Below are 21,877 nucleotides of genomic sequence, written 5' to 3'. Positions count from 1 at the left end.
CGGATAGCTATCCGATCTGAGAAAACACATGAAGTGGCCAGGTGTAAACAGCTCCTTAGCTTCTTGAAAAGTGGTCTCACATTGCTGTGTCCATTCCCATGACTGGTTCTGGACTACACAGAAGTTGGTGTAGTGGTTTCAACAGTGTGGCTAAGCCAGTGATGAATCGTCCATAGTAGTTTAGAAGACCTAAGAACGAACAGAGCTGGCTGGTGTTCTGTGGTGCTGGAGCCTCTAGTATGGCTCTTACTTTTGAAAGTGCCTTGTGCAGTCCATCAGCATCGATCACATGACTAAGATATTCAAATGACTGCTTGAAAAACTCACATTTGTCTTTTCTCACTCTTAAACCATATTCATTTAGGCACTGGAGTGTACCATCCAGATTACTTAGATGCTCTGCTTCAGTTTTTCCTGTTACCAAGATGTCAAGTAGCACTGCACCCCCGACAGGCCACTTAACACCTGGTCCATGGCCCTCTGGAAAAGCGAAGGGGCCGATGTGATACCAAAAGGAAGACACTGGTATCTGAAAAGCCCCTTGTGTGTGACAATTGTCAGTAACTCCTTAGAGTTCTCATCGACTTTCATTTGTAAGCTTGACTGAAATCAAGTTTGTTGAACCGCTTCCCCCCTGCCAAGCCAGCAAACAGTTCATCAATGAGGGGAAGTGGATACTGGTCAGGAGACAGTACAGGGTTTACTGTGACTTTAAAGTCACCATAAATTTGAATGGAACCATGCTTTTTAGGAACGGGTATAGGCGTAGCCCACTCACTGTTACTCACTGGTACGATGACTCCACTGGTTACCAGATCTTCCAGAGCGGTCTCAACTTTTGATCTGATAGCATATGGCACAGAACGGGCTTTTGCAACACTTTGTGGTACACAGCATCTGACACGATATAAACAGTCTATCTCACACACCGGCTCTCCCTCAATGACAGGTGTCACCCAACAGCCTTTGGAGTCTCCTTCCACGGCTAGAATTTTCAAAGGAACTTCCTCTGAGGAGGAATCAGTGTCGTCTGTGTACTTGCAATTTGACTGCATTGTATACACATTCTTCTTGTTCTTTGATGTGCCAGGCATTTTTCTGAATTTTTGTTTAGCAGCCTTTTGTTTTCCTCTGCAAGCACGTTCTATGTGGCCTTTTTTTCCACAACTGCGACACACCAACTCTTTACTCCAACACTCAGATGCAAGATGTCCGACTTTGCCACATCTAAAACATGTTGCATTATTAGGTGCTTTGCCAGGGGAATTCTGGAATGTCAGCAGACAATTTATGGACTTTATCTGAGCTACTGAAGTGCTGTGCTTCTTTAGCAGCAAGTTCCATGCTTACATTTATTTATGTGGCTTTCTGCAATGTGAGATTACTTTCAATTAACAGCCTTTTTTGAATGGCTTCGCTTCTTAATCCACAAACGAGCCTGTCTCTGATGGTATCATTCAAAACATCGCCGAATTCACAGTGTTCTGAAAGTTTCTTCAGTGCAGCCACAAACATAGTAACAGTTTCTCCCTCTTCCTGATTTCTCTTGTGAAACCGAAATCGTTCAGCTATCACCAGCGGTTTAGGTGAAAAATGTGCGCTCAACACTGCCACAATCTCATCATAAGTTTTTGCACCCATCACACTGAGGAACGTAGGCACAATCTTCTCTTCCTCAATGGCGTTTGCCTGCAGGAAATATTCAAATCGCTCCTTGTATGGGCTCCATTGTTCAACATTTTCGTCTAATATTTCCTATGACGCCAACCATAACGTCTTTTCAGGCACGAGGTCGCGTTCAGAAGTTTTCTGCACTTCACTACTCTTGCTTTCGGCAATTCAAACATGCAGAGGTTCTTTCAAACATCCTCATCGCCACTTTGTCGTGTCTTTCCCTTTTTATAAAGACAGAGGACACTAAAGAAGAGTCAGAACAATCAGTTCAGGAACGAAAGAACTTGCATCTCTTTTAATGTTCACATTCACTTGTATATTCACTTGAGCACATCACTTCGTCATCATTACATGACTCCGCCCATTACTTATGTCTTAAAGTAACAACGCTTTATACACAACAGAGACGGTCCAACAACACCCTAACCGACCCATAACTCTCTCCCTCCACCCATTAGATCCACTGAGGAGGAGCTGGACGTCATTTGGCTCTGCAGTGAACATCACTGCTCCATTATTAGGAGTTATTAAATAGATCCATCAGTGATGTATTAGTGTTTATGAAGACCATTAAAACTATTTCTCCTGTATCTGTCGTCGGTCTGGTCTCTGAGTGCTTGTGTCGTCTGTCAGAAACTGCCATTGACCCACTTAAACTCAATGTAGTTGCTGATGGTTATATCTGTGTGTGTGTGTGTGTGTGTGTGTCTCTGTGTGTGTGTGTGTGTCTCTCTGTGTGTGTGTGTGTGTGTGTGTGTGTCATGTGTTAAACACAGAGTTTGTGTCAGAAAGAGGAAGTGAAACTAAGAGCTGTAAAGATGCTGCTCAGACGCTCCTGCAGACATGATGAGCATCTTTACACTGTTCTTTCTCAAAGCAAACATCTTTCACATATTCTCTCACAAAGATCTGACAATACTGAGCTCTACAGAGATACATGTAAAGCTTGATGTGTGTTTGAATCTGACTCGTTAACTTTCTTCTCCAGTTGTTCTTGTGTAGTTGAGATGACGGTCACTCATAACCAGGAAGAGGAAGACCAACATTTAGTTGCACAATATTAAGTGTGAAAACTGCAGCGTTTGACGCCTTAAACTGTGGATGTTTTCCTCATTTGGCCGTTGACACTGAAACATTGACACTTCAGAGCCGTAAGACCATTTTACTGTTATTTAAAATAGTTCAGTAGAGCTACGATTGATGTTTGTAAAAGTGTTTTAGGTGAATGTTGATTTGATGAAGTGATTTAAACTCCAGAAGCTCAATATCTGTTGTAGATTCATGTGTAAATATTGTGTGAAGCTCTTTAGACACACGAGGCCTGACATGAGAAACATCATCAGTTCACATCAAGCCTTCAATGAGCCGTGAATTATTAATCATCATGTGCTTTATCAATAGAGTTTGTGATGTTGTATATAGATGATGCTCATAATGTCATAATTGTCAGTTTTATGATTGCAGAAGTCACTATGGTGTCGTCTCTCATAAAGTCTCTTCCTCTGATCGTAGTGATCATGACTGCGGGTGAGTCTTCAGTTTCACTCACTATACTGATATTTTAACAAAAGATGATTGAGCTCTTCACACTTATAAACGGACATGAGTGTTTTACTGTCAGCTAACATAAAAATGATCAAAAGTGAAAAGAGATTTTTTTGTACATTTCTTCAAAACACCTGAAAGTCTCTTCATTCCTCATTTCTGTGTTTCAGGGGTTGATGGCCTGCAGGATTGGGGAGTGAATTACAGCCCTTCATATGTTTGTGCATTAAAGGGATCAACAGTGACAATATCCTGTACTTTAACATATACTCAGAGTTATAAACTCGTAGAAGGTTTCTGGACTAAACCTGTTGTAACTGATGGACAATCACCGAATCTGTGTTCAGATCCAGAAAAGAAAGGAAGAGTTCAGTGTTTGAGTGAAAATATAAACACTTCCAGCATCACTTTGACGGCTGTAACAGAAGCTGATAAACGCATCTACTACTGCAGAATTACAGATGCATGGCAGAAAAGATGGACAGTGATTCCTGGAGCTCGGCTTGATGTCACAGGTAAAACTAATCTTTTTGCATTTGAAACAGAAAGGAATGAGATGAGCACATGATCCAGAGCACAACAGCTCTTTATATCAGCTGTGTTTGTCAGGTGTGATGAGACTGTCAACATGAAGCATTATCCCAGCTAACGGATTATTGTTCTAAGAACATTTTCAAAACATTGTTTTGGTTCTGGAAACGGTAACATGTCCAGTTTTCTTAATGTTAGTGGAATGTTTTTTTCAAGATTAGTGTGATGTTCCTGAAACATTCTATCAACTTCATTTTTATGAACAACTCAACATTATAGGAACGTTGATTGGTACCTGCAGGAAGTGTAGGTCGGGGAGTGAATGAACTCTTCCACTCTCTTTCCCCACAACTGAGGTGCCCTTGAGCAAGACATCGACCCCCAATCGCTCCCTGGGCGCCGCAGCAAAAATGGCTGTTCACTATGTGTGTGTGTTCATGGTGTGTGTGTGTGTTCAATACGTACTGCTCTGTGTGTGCACTTGGATGGGTGAAATACAAAACAAAAATTCCAAGTATGGGACACTATACCTGGCTACACGTCACGTAGGGGTGAGCGATATATATATTGACACCATATTGTTTTGCTCCTGTTTTTGCTCTATTTCGCCAAAATAGTTCAAAACAAAGCCACAGCACTGTAATCGCGTCTCTGAGCAACACAACAGTGTTTCCTTACTGAATGAATCAGCTTTTTAAACAAATCAGTTGAATCAGTGACTAAAATGGATTAAGACATTCCTGAATGAATCAGCCGTTTGAATGAATTGGTTGAATCTCAATGACTCACTCATTAACAGTGACACCTACTGGCGGTAGTATATAAGTATAGTGTCCCATACTTGGAATTCGTGCTTTGCGTTTCACCCATCCAAGTGCACACACACACACACATAGCAGTGAGTATTGAACACACACACATACAGCAGTGAGTATTGAACACACACCAATGTGGTATTTATGCATTTGCACTGCAATTACAATTGCATAATAAATGTTATGAGGTGTATGTTTTGAGTCCCGCAAGTATGAGTCGATCACCCCTATTTTATCCACACTGCACTGGCTCCCTGTCAAATTTAGAATTGATTTTAAAATTGTATTATTTGTTTATAAAGCCCTCAACAAATTGGCCCCTCAGCACCTGACTGATCTACTCTGTCCGTACACTCCTTCTAGAACTCTGAGATATAGTGATCACTGTCGACTCATTGTGCCTAGATCTAGACTTAGAAAACGAGGCGATCGCGCTTTTGCGACTGCAGGCCCAAAACCTGGGAACAGTCTACCTCTCTACATTATTTGCACTGCAGTTACAATTGCATAAACAATGTTATGAGATTAATGTCTTAAATATAAATCTCTGAATATAGATAAATGAAATGTTTGAAAAAAATTAATTAATAGGCCTAATTTTAGATGTGAAACTAAAGCCGCAAGTAGATAGCAGCAAATGTTAATCGTAAATCGCTGAATCGTTAAACCGAACGCTACACTCTGGTGACCCCTGCTGGTCAGAACAGTGTAAATGCAACAAAAACTCAGGCCAAACATGCAGAAAAACACCTTTTAAAAAACGGTTTAAAAAAATTACTCAAAAACAATTAACTAATCATCTAATACGATTAAATATCAAGTGTCTGTATAACATGTGATTTAAAAAAAAAAAATAATAAAAAAAATGTCAGGCCATGTTTTGTTTGTTCAATGGATTGCTCAGCTAAACAGGCCAATAAGACACTATTACTACTATTATTCCTTTTATTTGTATTTTATTTTAATAACTACAAATGTATAAAACTGACCAGAGATCAGGTAAAACCTGTAGACGTTTGTTCAGTGGTTCTCAGTGAATCCACACGATTCATTGAACCATTTAACCAGTTATGACGTGACGAAGCCTCGTTGATTTGAAACAAAAGATTAAAGTTTCAAAGCTTCATGAAGCAGACGAGCAGTTTTTCTAAAGCACCCATCACTAAAGGCATTGCATTCGTCTGAACTGTCTTCGCAAGGTGTTTCTAGAAACGAACTATTGTTCCAGAAGTGGTCAAATGAGCAACAGAACACTGTGAGAATACATTCTTATATACAGCTGTTATAATGCTGATTAAGTGATGCTTGAGCTGCTTTTTTTAAAAATCATTTCAGACCCTTTCTCCTGATAAACTGCAGCGTGAACAATGACGTGCAATCGCAACTCACTGCAAAATGAACTGAAGCATCGGGAAACACTCAATAATGCGCTAATTCTACACAGCATTTACTACACAGAGCACAAAAGGCAACGGCACTCAAAAAAATGACCTTTTACTGTTTTTGCAGGCATGCGTGGTCAAATGAACGTTTTAAAAGTGTACAGCCGCACATGCAACATTCCATACAGTACCGTTTAAAAAATACAACGACATCGCCAGAATTCTGAAGCTTTATAGTATCGCGATACTACTGTAATACTGGTATACTGATCATGATGAGTGATTAGACTTCATTTGTGATCAGTAAATCAGCTCACTTCCTGATGATGTCACCATTAACAGTCAACGTCATCTGATGTTTCAACATTTTTCAAGAATGTTGTTCTAAGAGTGTTTTCTCCAAACATAATGAAAACATTTCAAAAACCTTCAAGGAACAATGTATAAATAATGTTTTTGTACTAACCTTCTGAGAACATTATTAAAGACCAGAAAACATTGAACAAACACACTATTATTGTTACTGGAAGAACGTTTGTTCATCACTTTGACAGAACGTTAGTTAAAGTTATGAGAACGTTTCCTGTTAGCTGGGACATTATATAACTGCTGTCTGAACTGCTTCAGTTTAGTGTCGTCATTATTGTCATTTTAGTATTATCACCATATAAAGTTGATGATGTGATGACAGAATTTCATTAAAACAATAAGTTTTTTTAATTATTATTAAGACAATAAGATGACAGACAGTTGATGTTGTTGTTGTTGTTGTTGTTGTTGTTGTGTCAGACCTGCAGGTGGAGACACAGCAGAGAGTGAAAGAGGGAGATTCAGTCACTCTGACATGTAAAAGCAGCTGCTCTCTGCCTGAACAAACAACATTCATCTGGTACAGAGAAACACAGAGAATAACTTATCGACCAGTGAATCAGCTACATCTGTGGTCAGTCAGATATTCTGATGAAGGATACTATCGATGTGCTGTAAGAGGAAATGAAGATCTGATCTCTCCTGCTGTTTATCTTAAAGTTGAACGTGAGTACAAACTGATTGATTAACAGTAATGAAATATTTCACACTTTTTGAATTTCTAAAACACAACAAGATAACTAATTTTAATTGAGGAAGCTGATTGCCTCGATCCCTTTAACCATTAGTTATACGAGTATACTGTGAATTTATTTCATCACTTAACTATAACTATAAAAGTAATATATAAAAGTAATTTTACTAATATGCAATGAATCTCCATTCAAACACTTTCAATCGCTGAACTCAGAAAGGCACAGAAAATGAGTAACGCTTTCTACGGAGCCCCTAAAGGGACATTAGTCTTGCTGTGGTAGTCGGTCACATTCCAGTACATCAGATTTCACTGATCTGGTGACGAGAGTAAGGAGAGATGACTGACGGGACGATGGTGGAGGATTTGGTGCAGCAGATCCTGAGTGTCACTGACAAATATCTTATGTTGTAAAATGTGTGGTCAGTTTCGGCGCTCCCTATAAACAGAGTAACGTTACTCGTGATCGTGAATGCGAAAGTAACAAGCGTTCATTCAAAAACTATTTCAATAATCTGCATATTGATAGTGGCTCCATGATGCCCGTAATATACAATATAATTATCCAACTATATAATTAGGATTGAACGCAAAAGCATTGAAATATATGTTTTCCTCCCATCTCATACATTTCTCCATCATCATGTCCCTTTAGAGGTTCTGTAGAATGGGTAATTTCCTTTCCGAACATAGTATTCGGCTTCAGGAACATCCCTACTAAACACCAACTGAAATATTTATAGTGTGTTATTAAAAATGCAGGAGAAAACGAAAGATTTTATTATTTTCCTCATTTCTGTGTTTCAGGGGTTGATGGTCTGTGGGATCAGGGAGTGAATTACAGCCCTTCATATGTTTGTGTATTAAAGGGATCAACAGTGACAATATCCTGTACTTTAACATATCAGGGTTATAAACTCGTAGAAGGTTTCTGGACCGTAGCTGATGGAGAATCACCTGATCTGTGTTCAGATCCACAGAAGAGAGGAAGAGTTCAGTGTCACAGTGAAAATATAAACACTTTCAGCATCACTTTGATGAATATAACAGAAGCTGATAAACGTGTCTACTACTGCAGAATTACAGATTATCAGGAGTATAATAGATGGACAGTGATTCCTGGATCTTGGCTTGATGTCACAGGTAAAACTAGTGAACTCTCAGAAATAAAACACAGAAACATTTTATTAGCTTTTGAATAAACTACCATCTGTGCCACAGAAACATCATGTTTATTTTATAACTGCTTCAGTTTAGTGTTTTAATATTATTGTTGTAGTTTATACTACAGGGCCGTTGAATGCTTGAATCTGATTGGTTGACGAACGTTCTGAGGTGTGCATTATTTTCAGGGAAACGCACGGCTAAAGTAGTTCCAGGCAGGTCTTGACCGCATTACAGTTCCATATCACTTCGCGTGTTAACTGTAATAACGGAAAATAGGATACAATTCATAACAAGAAAAAACATTTAGCCCCATGCGCTTGATCTGCAATTTTCAATGTCTAGCTTCACAATCAATGGAAACATGCAGTTTAATTTTAATAAATAAAGTATATAGTCCTATATAATCAATAGCAAATTAAACTGAATATAGGCTAAATAAATGGATAGTCCTGCAGCACGGATTTTTATTGCAGATAATTTAACAAATAAATAATTATTGATTGGCCTACTTGTTAAAAGGGCTTTGTGTTTCATTTATTTGGCTAGTCTACTGTCATCTGTCAATAATAGAAACAAAAGAATGAACGAATTAATTAAAACGAATTGAATTAATAAATAAATAATAATATTGACGCACATGCTTTTCTGTCTCGTTATTGCAACATCTCTCTCTAATAACTGCATTAATAACTGCATAAAGCCGGGGACACACTTTAAGGCCGGTTATGAATGTTATTTGATTCTTACGACTGATCATGTCCAAACGCGTGTTCAGCGTTCAGTCTGTGTTCAGAGTCGGTGTTTAAAATCTGCTGCAGTCGATGAAAACAGTCAGAGATTGTGTCAGCTAGTCGTGTGTCCCCGGCATTAGTCTGCTCTCAGTGGCTCAAACCTCCGTTACTAACTCTAAAATGACGTTTTGGAATTAGCAACGGAGGCATGGGATTAGATGCGTAAGAAATTAGGCCTACATACAAGAGCGTTTTAATGACAAAAACTTTACAAACGTCTTGAAATACATAATCTGAACAATGTTTCGAGGTGTGGTAACTGTAGTATAAGCGGAATAATTGACTTCAGGCCGTTGAATTATTAGAAAAATAATGCACACCCGAGGTGAACGGCCACTCCGCTTCGAGTCGTGACCGCATTACCACCTCGGGTGTGCATTATTTTTCTAATAATTCAACGGCCTGTCGTCAATTATTCCTTACTTAATCACCTGATGCTGATGATGTGATGACAGTGAATATGTTGTTGATGTTGTTGTTGTTGTTGTTGTTGTTGATGATGTGGTTGTTGTTGTTGTTGATGTTGTTGTTGTTGTTGTTGTTGATGTTGTTGTTGTTGATGTTGTTGTTGTTGTTGTTGTTGTTGTTGATGTTGTTGATGTTGTTGTTGTTGTTGTTGTTGATGTTGTTGTTGATGTTGTGGTTGTTGATGATGTGGTTGTTGTTGTTGTTGTTGATGTTGTTGTTGTTGTTGTTGTTGTTGTTGTTGTTGATGTTGTTGTTGTTGTTGTTGATGTTGTTGTTGATGTTGTTGTTGATGTTGTTGTTGTTGTTGTTGTTGTTGTTGTGTCAGACCTGCAGGTGGAGACACAGCGGAGTGTGAAAGAGGGAGATTCAGTCACTCTGACATGTAAAAGCAGCTGCTCTCTGCCTGAACAAACAACATTCATCTGGTACAGAGAAACACAGAGAATAACTGATCGAACAGTGAATCAGCTTCATCTGCGGTCAATCAGAAGTTCTGATACAGGAAACTACAGGTGTGGCGTTACAGGACATCATCATCTGATCTCTCCTGCTGTTCATCTTAATGTTGAATGTGAGTACAAACTGATTCATTAATATTAGTGAAATAGTTCACAGATTATTCAGAATTTAGTTCAGATTTGTTTGGTAATTTCAGGCCCAATCATACAGACTGCATGAAAATTGTTGTTTAATAGACATGATTTATTCTTATTAACCGCTTTACAAGATCTCCGACGGCCCCAGATTATTGTTGTTCAACATTCACCTCACGTTAAAACACTCTTACTTGATCTGGACAAACTGAGTATCATTAGAAAGATTAAAGACTCCAGCTTCGATATTTGACCATTGTTTATGATAAAACTAGGTTGTAATGACATTCATTTCTTAATTTATGTCAGGAGTGCAAAGTAATCGATCTGTAATTTTTTATATTTTGAACAGAATAAAAACACACTCATATTCAGTCACGTCTGCTCTGGTTTATTGTGTTCACAGCTTCACTGAACAGCATCTGTTACGGCTCTTAGTCCAAAAGTGCGTATATTGGGAGAAATATTGATTTATTCTCACGTTTGCAAAATATTTCATCATAGAGAAAACGTACTTGGTTACTTACGTAACCTCGGTTCCCTTAGAGATAAGGGAACGAGTACTGCGTTGCAAACGCTGTGGGAAAACTCCTTTTCTCGAGAATATTGAAGCCTTTATTTTAAAACGCATTGCTGCAGCATAAGCGAGAGCATCAGGCTCGCGCGAGCTAGCTGATAGGCTATGCTGCATGCAACTGCACGAACCAATGGCGAGAGAGCAGAGGCGCACGAACCAATCAGAGAGCTTGGCGCCCTGCCATACTCGAGCGCGCCAGATAGGGCGTGGCAGAAGAGTATAAATACAGAGAAATCTCGCCATAAAACAGGTCTAATCGACTGAACGAAAATACCTGATGTTCGAGGATAGCACGGCAGGGCAACGCAGTACTCGTTCCCTTATCTCTAAGGGAACCGAGGTTACGTAAGTAACCAAGTACGTTCCCTTACGAGAACGTTCTCTCGTACTGCGTTGCAAACGCTGTGGGAACACTTTTTAAAACGCCGTGCTAAGTCTCGTGGCTACTCTACTCCAGGAATTTCCGGGATAGAAAGTAGCCAGAATACCACAGACCAGAACATCGGGTCTAAAGATACTTGGTGTGTACATAGGCTAGGGCGAAAGGGGCCAGCCCATGTAAAGTTCCCATACAACTTAGAAATTTAACCCGGATCGGAGAGCCGAGGTTAGATTGAGAGAACCCGTGCTTGTAAAGCAGGGACCTCTAAGTTATAAAATCTCGCAAATGTGGACGGAGCTGACCAGCCTGCCGCCGCACAAATGTCTTCAATAGAGACACCACTAGTCCAAGCCCACGAGGAGGCGATGCCTCTCGTGGAGTGAGCTCTGACACCCATGGGGCAAGGAAGGCCCAGTGAGGTGTATGCTAAAGCAATAGCATCAACTATCCATCTGGATAGCGTGAGTTTCGTGACCGGCAACCCTTTGGTTCGGCCCCCGAAACAGACAAAGAGCTGTTCGGACTGCCTAAACGAGGCCGAACGCTCCAAGTATAATCTCAACGCTCTAACAGGGCAGAGCGTATGAGCATCACTGTCTTCTCCCGAAACTGGGAGGGCCGACAGCGAAATTACCTGCGCTCTGAACGGAGTAGAGAGCACCTTAGGCACGTAACCGTGTTTTGGCTTCAAAAGGACTTTAGAGTCGTTGGGGCCAAACTCAAGACAGGAAGCGCTTATGGAAAGCGCATGTAAGTCCCCTACTCTTTTGACTGACGCCAGTGCCAGTAACAGAGCAGTTTTCAGGGAAAGGGACTTTAGGTCCGTGGACCCCAAGGGTTCAAAGGGGGGTCCCTTGAGGGCCCGTAGAACCAGAGAAAGATCCCAGGCCGGCACTGAGGGAGGCCGAGGCGGGTTGAGCCTCCTGGCTCCTTTAAGGAAGCGAACAATAAGGTCGCATTTTCCCAGAGAAGAGCCAGCCACCAAAACGTGAAAAGCCGCGATGGCTGCCACGTACACTTTGAGTGTGGACGGGGAACGTCCCGCGTCCAACAGCTCCTGGAGAAAGGAAAGAACCAACGGTACTTCACAAGAGTGAGGGTCGAGGTTTCGAGCCTGACACCAGCTGGAAAACACTGACCATTTAAGGTGGTAGAGACGTCTAGTAGACGGAGCTCTAGCCTCCAGAATAGTATTCAGGACGCCCTCTGGGAGGTCCTGGGGTAGCCGTTGAGCGGCCAGGCATGAAGGGCCCACAAGTCGGGACGGGGGTGCCATATCCTTCTGTTCGCTTGAGCCAATAAGTCGCTCCTCAGAGGAATTGGCCAAGGGTCTGAAACTGACAGCTGCATCAGCTCTGGGAACCAAGATTGGGACCGCCAGAGAGGAGCTATCAAGAGGATCGCACACCCCGTGTTCCTGATCCGTTCGATGACCTGAGGCAGCATCGAGACCGGAGGAAACGCGTAAAGGGGACGATTGGGCCAGTCGTGGGCCAGCGCGTCCTTTTTCTTCGAAAAGAAGATTGGGCAGTGACAGTTGTCTTCTGAGGCGAAGAGGTCTACCTCTGCCTGTCCGAAGATTTCCCATAATAGGAGAACTGTCTGGGGGTGGAGAGACCATTCCTCTGGGGGAACGTTGCCCCGAGAGAGCATGTCTGCTCCTGTATTCAACGTGCCCGGCACGTGAGCTGCTCTGAGCGAGCGCAGATTGGTCTGAGCCCAAAGTAGCAGCTGGGTAGCTATGGCGAGCAGATTGCGGGATCTGAGACCGCCCTGGCGATTTATGTAGGACACCACTGACATGTTGTCCGTCCGGACCAAGATATGGTGTCCTGCCAGGTGTGGAAGGAAGGTTTTTAGGGCCAGAAAAACTGCTCTCATCTCGAGGCAGTTTATGTGTAGGCGTTTCTCCGAGCTCGACCAGAGGCCGGAGGCAGGCCTGCCCTCGTACAGGGCTCCCCAACCTGAGTTGGAGGCATCTGTCGAAATGACCCTCCTTTCTGAGACCACTCCCATGCTCACGCCCTGCTGATACCAGCTGGCGTTCATCCAAGGGGCCAGTGCTAGAATGCAATGCTGGTCCACCCTGATGTTCAGGATACCTGTACGCCAAGCGTGAGGGGGTACCCGAGGTGCTAGCCACAGCTGAAGAGGACGCATGCGCAGTAGACCTAGTTGGAGTACTGAAGCTGCCGAAGCCATAAGGCCCAAAATCCTCTGATACGTTCGAAGGGGTACATGAGTGCCCTTCGTGAACGACGCGGCGAGCTGTTGGATTGAGAGAGCGCGGGTAGAAGTGGGCCACGCTCTCATAAGTACGGAGTCTAGAACTGTTCCCAGGAACGTGATACGCTGACTGGGGGACAGAATACTCTTGGAGAAGTTCACCCTGAGCCCCAGGCATTCTAAATGACTGAGAAGCCAGGCTTTGTGAGTATTGGACTCCGCCTCTGACTGAGTCAAAATGAGCCAGTCGTCGAGGTAGTTCAGGATGCGCATTCCCCGCTGTCTCAGGGGGGAGAGAGCTGCATCCATGCATTTCGTGAACATACGAGGTGCCAGTGCCAGTCCAAAAGGTAGAACTGTGTACTGGTATGTCTGCCCCTCGAAGGCGAATCTCAAGAATGGCCTGTGGTGGGGGTTCACTTGGATGTGAAAGTACGCGTCTTTTAGATCCACTGAAAAGAACCAATCGCCTGGGCGAATTTGCGCCAGGATGTGTTTGGTTGTAAGCATTCTGAACGGCCGTGTCATGAGGGCTTTGTTCAGATGCCTGAGATCTAAAATGGGTCTTAAGCCGCCGTCCTTCTTCGGAACGAGGAAGTAACGGCTGTAAAACCCTGACTCGCTTAGTGCAGCGGGAACTCTCTCGATAGCCCCCTTTGCCAGCAGACCCTGTACTTCGGTGCGGAGGACATGAACTAGTGTGCTCCTTACTGAAGTTTGAATAACCGCTCGAAAGCGTGGTGGTCTGCGGGAGAACTGAAGCGAGTAACCGCGCTTTATGATGTTCATTACCCACTCTGAGACTCCGGGTATGGCCTGCCATGCCAGAGCCCGATGAACCAGAGGTATGATCATATCTGAAGACTGAGCGCCCGGAGACGGGGGCTCGACTAGACATGAAAGTGAAATTTTGCTCGATTTGTGCTTTTTGTGGGTCGCTGTTAAAACAGCGTTTGTGTGCAGAGGTGCATGACAGATAGCAGGCCCTATTTCTGCATTTAAAACTACTCCAGCCGCCTGAACTGAAGAGGGGGCTGTGAGCAGTGTTCGAGCGATCTTCGGGGCTGGTCCGGCCGCGGCGGGACATGAACCCCTCTTTCTGCCGGTTAGGACGGCTTCTTCGGCTCGAGGTCGAGCGTGAGCTTCGGTCTGGGTCCCTGGCGCTTAGGGAAAGGGTAACGTTTCGCTGGCTTTAAGCGCTGACCGGTCTCAGCCGCTGGGCGGGGCTGATGAACCTGAGGAACTGACTTCTCTGGCCGCGGCGCGCTCTTGGGACGCCGTGAAGCCGAGCTGGAGCGTTTGGGGAGAAAGTGCTTCATAGCACTAGAAGCCTTCTGTGCTTCGGTGAAGCGCTCCGCGAAGCCGCTGACAGATGGGCCGAAGAGACCAGATGTGGAGATCGGAGAGTCTAAGAAGGCGGTTCTATCTGCGTCCTTGATCTCCGTCAAGTTAAGCCACAGGTGGCGCTCAAGCACAATCAAACTGGCCATGCTGCGGCCGAGAGCTTGAGCGGTGGTCTTCGTGGCCCGAAGCGCCAAGTCTGAAGCGCTACGGAGGTCTTTCAGGGTGTCCGGGAAAGGGCCTGACTCATCCATGGAGCGGAGGAGTTTGGCCTGGAACGCCTGAAGTGTGGCCATGGCGTGAATCCCCGAGGCAGCTTGGCCAGCGGTGGCGTAGGCACGGGCGGCTAAAGCTGAAGTGGCCCTGCAGGGCTTAGACGGCAGCGTCATCTTAGACCTCCAACTGCCTGCAGTGGGAGGACATAAATGGACGGCGACCGCTTCTTCGATGGGGGGAAGAGACACGTAGCCCTTCTCTTCAGCGCCGTCGACAGAGGAGAGGGTGTGAGAAGCGGAAGTGCGCGTTCGCGCTGAAAAGGGCGCGCGCCAGCTTTTAGTGAGCTCCTCGTGGACCTCCGGCAGAAAAGGAGCGGCGCGCTGACGGGGGGCCTGTTGGCGGCCCGGCAGGTACCACTCGTCGAGGCGGCCTCTTGCAGGTTCAGCTGGGGAAAGCCAGTTGAGTCCTAGTTCGTCGACAGCGCGAGACATGACACGGAAAAGTTCGGCGTCGATGTTCGCACGTGTGTCAGGACGATCGCTCAGAGAAGAGGGGGCGGGGTCCACAGAGCCCGACCATTCCTCGCTCTCGGATGCCGCCACAGAAACAGCGTCATCCTCATCCGCCGATCCGCCAAAAGAAACGAGTCCCGCCGCTTCGAGAGAGGGGCGTTGGTCGCTTCTCACGAACAGAACCGGGGATTGGGAGGCGGGTGAAGCACGCGGGGAGAGACCCGGCGTGAGCTCTTCAACCTCACCGCTTTCGGGGATCCTCTGATCTCGTCGCTTCTTCCTACGGGGCTCGTGGGGCGCCGAAGACGGAAGTGAAGCGGGTTCGCCCTCTGAAGTAGCGAGGGCGAGACGTGACCGGAGAACCGCCATGGTCATGCTGTCGCAGTGTGGACAGCCGCCTTTAGTGAGCGCTGCCTCGGTGTGCTCAGGACCGAGACAGACCGCGCACAGTGTGTGTCTGTCAGACACATGCAGGGAAACCCCGCAGGACTCGCAAACAGACATTTGAAACAACGCTGTTCGCGCGCTGTGAAAACAGCGGTATGCTCTTTTAGATAGTGCAAAAAGGATACTCGTCGGATGCCACAGGGAAACGCTCAGCCGGCGATCTGCGAGGATGATCTGCCAAAACCTGAAGCTGTTCCGCTGAAGGGCTTCTCAACGACGAGCGGCTTCTCTCTGGAGATTTCAGCGAAGAGGTGAGTCTCGAAGCTGAAGGAGATTAGATCTGTTTTATGGCGAGATTTCTCTGTATTTATACTCTTCTGCCACGCCCTATCTGGCGCGCTCGAGTATGGCAGGGCGCCAAGCTCTCTGATTGGTTCGTGCGCCTCTGCTCTCTCGCCATTGGTTCGTGCAGTTGCATGCAGCATAGCCTATCAGCTAGCTCGCGCGAGCCTGATGCTCTCGCTTATGCTGCAGCAATGCGTTTTAAAATAAAGGCTTCAATATTCTCGAGAAAAGGAGTTTTCCCACAGCGTTTGCAACGCAGTACGAGAGAACGTTCTCGTAAGGGAACCATTTCTATTGATTTCCCACTGAATTATGTGATCTGAAGAGCTGAAAGAGCGTTTAGAGCGAGCTCTGTCTCTCCTCTTTCTGCTTTGTGTCAGTTATGATCTCAGCGCTCTCTCATTCACTGTACAGCTGTCAATCATCTTACGTGACCATATTCTCTGCTCTTCTGCATGACACTGTCTTGTACACTTCCTCGTTCTGCTCCGGGAAGAACAAACCCAAAGAAACATTTCTGCACGTCAAACACACGATTACGATAGAATATGGTTTGTGTGTGATTTTTTTCATGCATTTTATTTTCATATTAATAATGGATGTTTACATTATAAATGCTAAGATGCCTGCTTACATGCATATAAAAGGCTAAAATAACATATTTCAAAATCATTATGATTAAAATCCACATTAGATTGCGATCAGAATTTAATACAAAAACTCAGTGGTTGTTTAAAGTGAGTTTTGAGTAAAAGTGTAATATTAATCTTTTTAATTGTGTTATGTAGCTTGATGCTAATTGTAGCTCTAATGCACCTGTCACACCAGGAGCTTTTATTCCATAATCTAATTTGTAATATAATTCACATAAGGTCCCAAGAATATGCTTATTTTTAGTTTTCTAGAAAGACTTCAGTTAATTGGTGGATTAGTGGGATCGAAGTGGTGTAGATGCACTGTAAAACCTTGCTGTAAAAAAACGGCTAATTTCTGAAAAAAAAAAAAAATCTGAGGGTCGTGAGAAAATCTTTTCAATGAAAATCTCGAATGAAGAAACTCATGCTTACTTGTCTGTGTTTTCAGATCATCCGCGCTTCTTCAAAAGTGTAGAAAGCGTGCGCGCGCGTATGCCCAGCCAACATTTGTATGTGGGGCCCATATGGGTATGAAATGGGCTGAAAAATGGGCCCCATGTAGGATTGTCCGCGGGTTCCATAATGGCCCCATGTTAATTGCCCAGATGGATTTCATAAAGGATGGCACTTGGTACTAGGTGGGACCCAAGTGGGCAAAATGCACAAGACCCATCTCTGTCCCAGCTTTAACCCAGTAGACATTTGTATATGGGGCCCATGTGGGTTTGAAATGGGCTGAAAAATGGGCTCTGTATGGGATTGTCCACGGGTTCCATAATGGCCCCATGTTAATTGCCCAAATAGATTTCATGTAGGATTGCACTTGGTACTAGGTGGGACCCAAGTGGGCAGCATGCACAAGACCCATCTCTTTCCCAGCTGTTGAAAAGACCGGGTAGAAAACATGTACTTTTAACAGAAAAGCTCTGACTGGGGGTTTAATTATTAAAATCTGGCAACCATAAGCATGAACGCTCGTAAAAACAGTCTGTAATGTGTAGTCTTCTTCTTTATTCGACAAAAATAAGTGGTTTTGGTCAAGGTTTTTTTTTTTTTTTAAACACATTTCAGTCTCGTCTTTTTTTGTCAACGATATTGCATGTGTTTTTGTTTTGTTTTGTTTTGATATTGCAAGTGTTGATATAGTCACAGTTATTGTTTAATGAGGTGGCTGTCGTCTCTCATTGCCTTGTCTTGGTCAGGGGAAAAAAGGTAAGCAACGTACATTTTTTCGTTAACGAAATTAACACTGGTGACAAAAAAAAATAAAAAGAGACCCCCTTCAAATTTTAGTTTTGAGGCTTTCCGTATTTCGCACGGAGAGATAGGAGAGAGTGATGCACTGCAAAGGGTCCAGTAGTGCTCAGGATCTCAAAAAACAGGCAGCTGAAGAGGAGAAGAGCAAGGCTGAGACATGCTGCTGAACAGAGAACACGGGCCCTGGAGATTCTGGTTCAGGCGAAAAAGAAAAAATTATCTCATGCTGTGTGTTTTGTGTAAATACTTGCCTCCACACATTCAAATGGCCCCCATATTTTATATGTTTTAATGTGTTATTATATTTTATATTTTTTCTTTGTGCAGCACTTTGGTAACCTTGTTTTTTTAAAATGTGCTATATATTTAAAGTTGATTGGATTGGATTTTTTTGCTGCCGTATCTTTCTCACGTTTTTACCCCTGACCAGTTTTCATGCCTGAATATAATAAAGATAATTGAAGGTCATGGCATGAATAAAGTAATTATTTTCATATTTTATATATATTTCATGTAGATCCTCCACAAAGCGTCTCAGTGTCGGTCAGTCGGTCTGGTGTAATAGTGGAGGGAGATTCAGTGACTCTGAACTGCAGCAGTGACTCAAACCCTCCTGCTCTGAACTTCAGCTGGTTTAAGGAGAATGAAACCTCAGCTGTTGGATCTGGACAGAGTTTCAGCATCTCCAGCTCTGACTCCAGTTTCAGTGGACGCTTCTACTGTGAGGCTCAGAATAAACATGGATCTCAGAGATCAGCGTCTGTTTCACTCACTGTTAAAGGTATTTTCTATAATCAGACACTTCATGCATGTAACTCACAGTCACTGTGTTTCTGAATGATCGATCTGTTGTTATATCTGTGTGATATTTTATTTGATGAAACTGCAGGAGGATCACATTGACAGATCAGCAGAAACGGCTTCGACCAATGACGATCCACTGTATTCACTAGTATCAGCCAATCAGAGGGATGATCTGTATTCCAACATTAAAGCAAAGAAACAAACAGAAACAGACTCTGCAGATGTTGAAGAGGTTCAGTATGCCAGTGTCCATCACTTCAAGAACAAAGACATGAAGACTGAAGAGTACGACTGCATTGAGACGCATCATCCGTCTGAAGCCAACAGGTGAGAAACGACTCATTTAAACTCAAATAAAACATATTCAGTTCTTAATCAGAGCTCTTGTTTTGTGTTGTTGAGATGATGGATTGTCACCTCTTGAAATGCCACATTATTTTTGTTTAATTTCTCCCCAGATCTGAGGATGTGATCTACAGCTCAGTCAAGTAAAGAACATGTGATCGGAGCCGCTTCCTATTGATGCTGATGGGAGACCTGGATTTGAGTCCAGCTCAGGTCATGTTCCCATCTCACTGTCCTCTTGATTTCACCTTTACACATTTATGGGACTGTTTTACTGTTTAGACATGAATTGATTTTGGTTTATAATCAGTTCTTTTATTACAATTTTATTACAATCTGAATTGATTGTCAGAATCACAAGCACGCGCACACACACACACACACACACACACACACACACACACACACACTCACTCTACACAAACACACATGAACACACTGATACCTGTAATACTGCCCTACAAAGGCAAAAGACCTTAAGTCGCTAGAGTGTGGAACTGAGAAAAATTACTTTAAAGATTTTTAGTTGTCCCGCCAAATTAATTATGACCGCCGCTAGCATAGCTAGCGAAAGCGGTCATATAGGGATTGTCAAAGTTTTTTTTTTTTTTTTTTTTTCGTCATCTACTGAATTTTTTCGTAAATGATACCAGGGACACCGAAACACCGGGGAACATGAAATTCGGTGGGCATGTAGCCCCACTAGACTTGTACGGAAAAATTTCGTTTGGTCCCCGGGGGCCACTCCCCCCCCGCGCTGGGCCCCCAGAAACCCCAAAAATGCAGTTTTTCCTAAATAACTACCTGAACCGTGGCACCGAGGATGAAGAAATTTTTATGGTATGTTGCTCTTAAGGGCCCACATTAACCTAGCCCATAATCACTCATTTGTGATTTGCGCCCCTCCCATAAAAAATGAAAATGCAATATTATTCTGCTTTAATCGCCCCTATCTTCAGTTGAGATGTTCAGAACTGCACCATATTTCATGTGTATGATTAACTTGACATCCTCTGGGGGTATGCTAAGTTTCGTAGAATTTCATCCATGGGGGGTATAAAATAAATTCATTTATGTGCACATTTAGTGACTGTACACTCATCGGCCTGTAGATGGTGGTGTTGAGCGAAGGGTTGCTGGTTTAGGACGATACTGTCACACACACACACATGCAGGAATACAAACAAACGCAAGCATGCACACACACTGACATCCACACGCACAGACACACACCCATACACACACATACAAATCCACATGCACAGACACACACACACAAACACACACGCGCACACACATGTACGCACGCATACATACACGCACAGACACACACACAGACACACACATACACAAACACACACACATACACACACACACAGACAGACATGCACATACTACTACTTTTTTTAGGTATATACATAAACACGCAATACAGCCAAATTGCTCCACGTCATTTATTTTTGTGGAAAGCCAGTGCAGGCCTGAGCGGCGGTCATATTTTGTACCGCCATGCGGTACATCTAGTTATAGGTAGGACACTGGAAATCTGGCAAATAGATGTTTTAGTAATGAAAATTATATACATAAAAAATCTTGAGCTTAAACTTGACTTTTGACCACTATTTTAAAGTTACTGTACTCTGCCTTTGTATTGTCAGCAAAAAGTGAGAAGTTATGCCAAGGCAAAAGGCAGTAACTTCCACATTATCAATATTTGGTTGCTGATCACCATTAACAAAATCATTATAGTAACACCTGTATAAAATCTAGTGATCATGGCATTTATTTTGTATGATTTACAATTATTTATAGCCATCTACTTATTGCTATCCTTTGCTTTGGTTGTATTCTGATGGCATTATTAATACATTTGACATGACAAAATACCTCCCTAGATATATTAGTCCAGCTTTGGCTCGACCGTGTTTAGGGCGGGGCTGAAGGCGCCGGCGAAGTTTTGGCACTCTGCCAGCTAGATGCATGAGTGTTTCAACCAGGTCCGGTACCCGAACTGGGTGAGGCGGGGCTTTAGTTCTTTGTTGTATTCATCTGCTACAGCATGTGTAACATTTTTCTGTCAACGCTGCATAATCCTTCGCGATCGATAATCGCACGTTTGTCGACGGCGGGTTCAGACCATACTAAATGTTCTGACCGCAGGACAAAGCTCTGAGGACATCAGAAGTTAGAGGGACTGATGGCAGCTGTACAAAGTACACAGGCTACACCGTAATTTTAATTTTAATGGACAGTAAAACAAAGGCAGATAACCGTACAATCTGGTAGGTAGCATTATTTGATAGAACACCGGCACAGTAACTTCATATTGACGCGCGGCTAAACAAAGGCAGAGTACCGTAACTCAATTTGAGCGTTCCAAAACAAAGCCAAAGAGCGGTAACTGATGTTACTGTGTTCTGCCTTGGTTTCTCATGGGCTTTTGGAAGTTACTGTTAAGATAACTCATTATTTTCTCGAAAAAACAACGGAATTGATTCAAGATACTCATCCACATGATAAAGGAGGTCTTGAATATGGCAAAAATATAAATAACTCATTTTCGACCAAAAACAAAGTTACGGTCTTTTGCCTTTGCACGGCAGAATAGTCAAAGGCCTTTTAGCTCTCACTTTGTACAGTCAATGCAGAACAGATGTTTCCTCTTCTCTTGTCATACTGTGTGATTTTATTGCTAAATACATTAAATCTGAACATTGTCAGAAAGTCTTTAGTTTCATTGTCATGAATATTTTGCACATTTTACACCCAACTCTCATTACTGTAATGTGTCGGGTATTGTATTTTGAAAATCCACTTTCAC

The 21,877-nt window shown here is 43.4% G+C and overlaps 1 protein-coding gene across 5 annotated transcripts in view; it reads left to right on the top strand.

The window, feature by feature from the left end:
* Positions 1–21,877, top strand: part of LOC311077898 (B-cell receptor CD22-like) — a 77,867-nt gene that overhangs the window by 27,863 nt on the left and 28,127 nt on the right. For 2 of the 5 annotated variants that reach the window (XM_084106541.1, XM_084106542.1), the window contains 2 exons: positions 2,663–2,825; positions 3,125–3,201. In XM_084106541.1, coding sequence (XP_083962667.1) covers positions 3,129–3,201 — 73 coding nt within the window. In that variant the 5' untranslated portion in view covers positions 2,663–2,825; positions 3,125–3,128. Of the gene's footprint in view, positions 1–2,662; positions 2,826–3,124; positions 3,202–3,389; positions 3,735–6,736; positions 6,983–7,817; positions 8,154–9,761; positions 10,008–18,424; positions 18,689–18,796; positions 18,952–21,877 lie in introns of those variants that run through there. The other 3 variants (XM_084106545.1, XM_084106544.1, XM_084106543.1) reach the window with 3 other exon arrangements.

Source organism: Abramis brama (assembly GCF_963993115.1).
Source record: "Abramis brama genome assembly, chromosome: 2".
Classification (NCBI taxonomy): domain Eukaryota; kingdom Metazoa; phylum Chordata; class Actinopteri; order Cypriniformes; family Leuciscidae; genus Abramis; species Abramis brama.
This window is presented reverse-complemented; position numbering and strand designations above follow the sequence as displayed.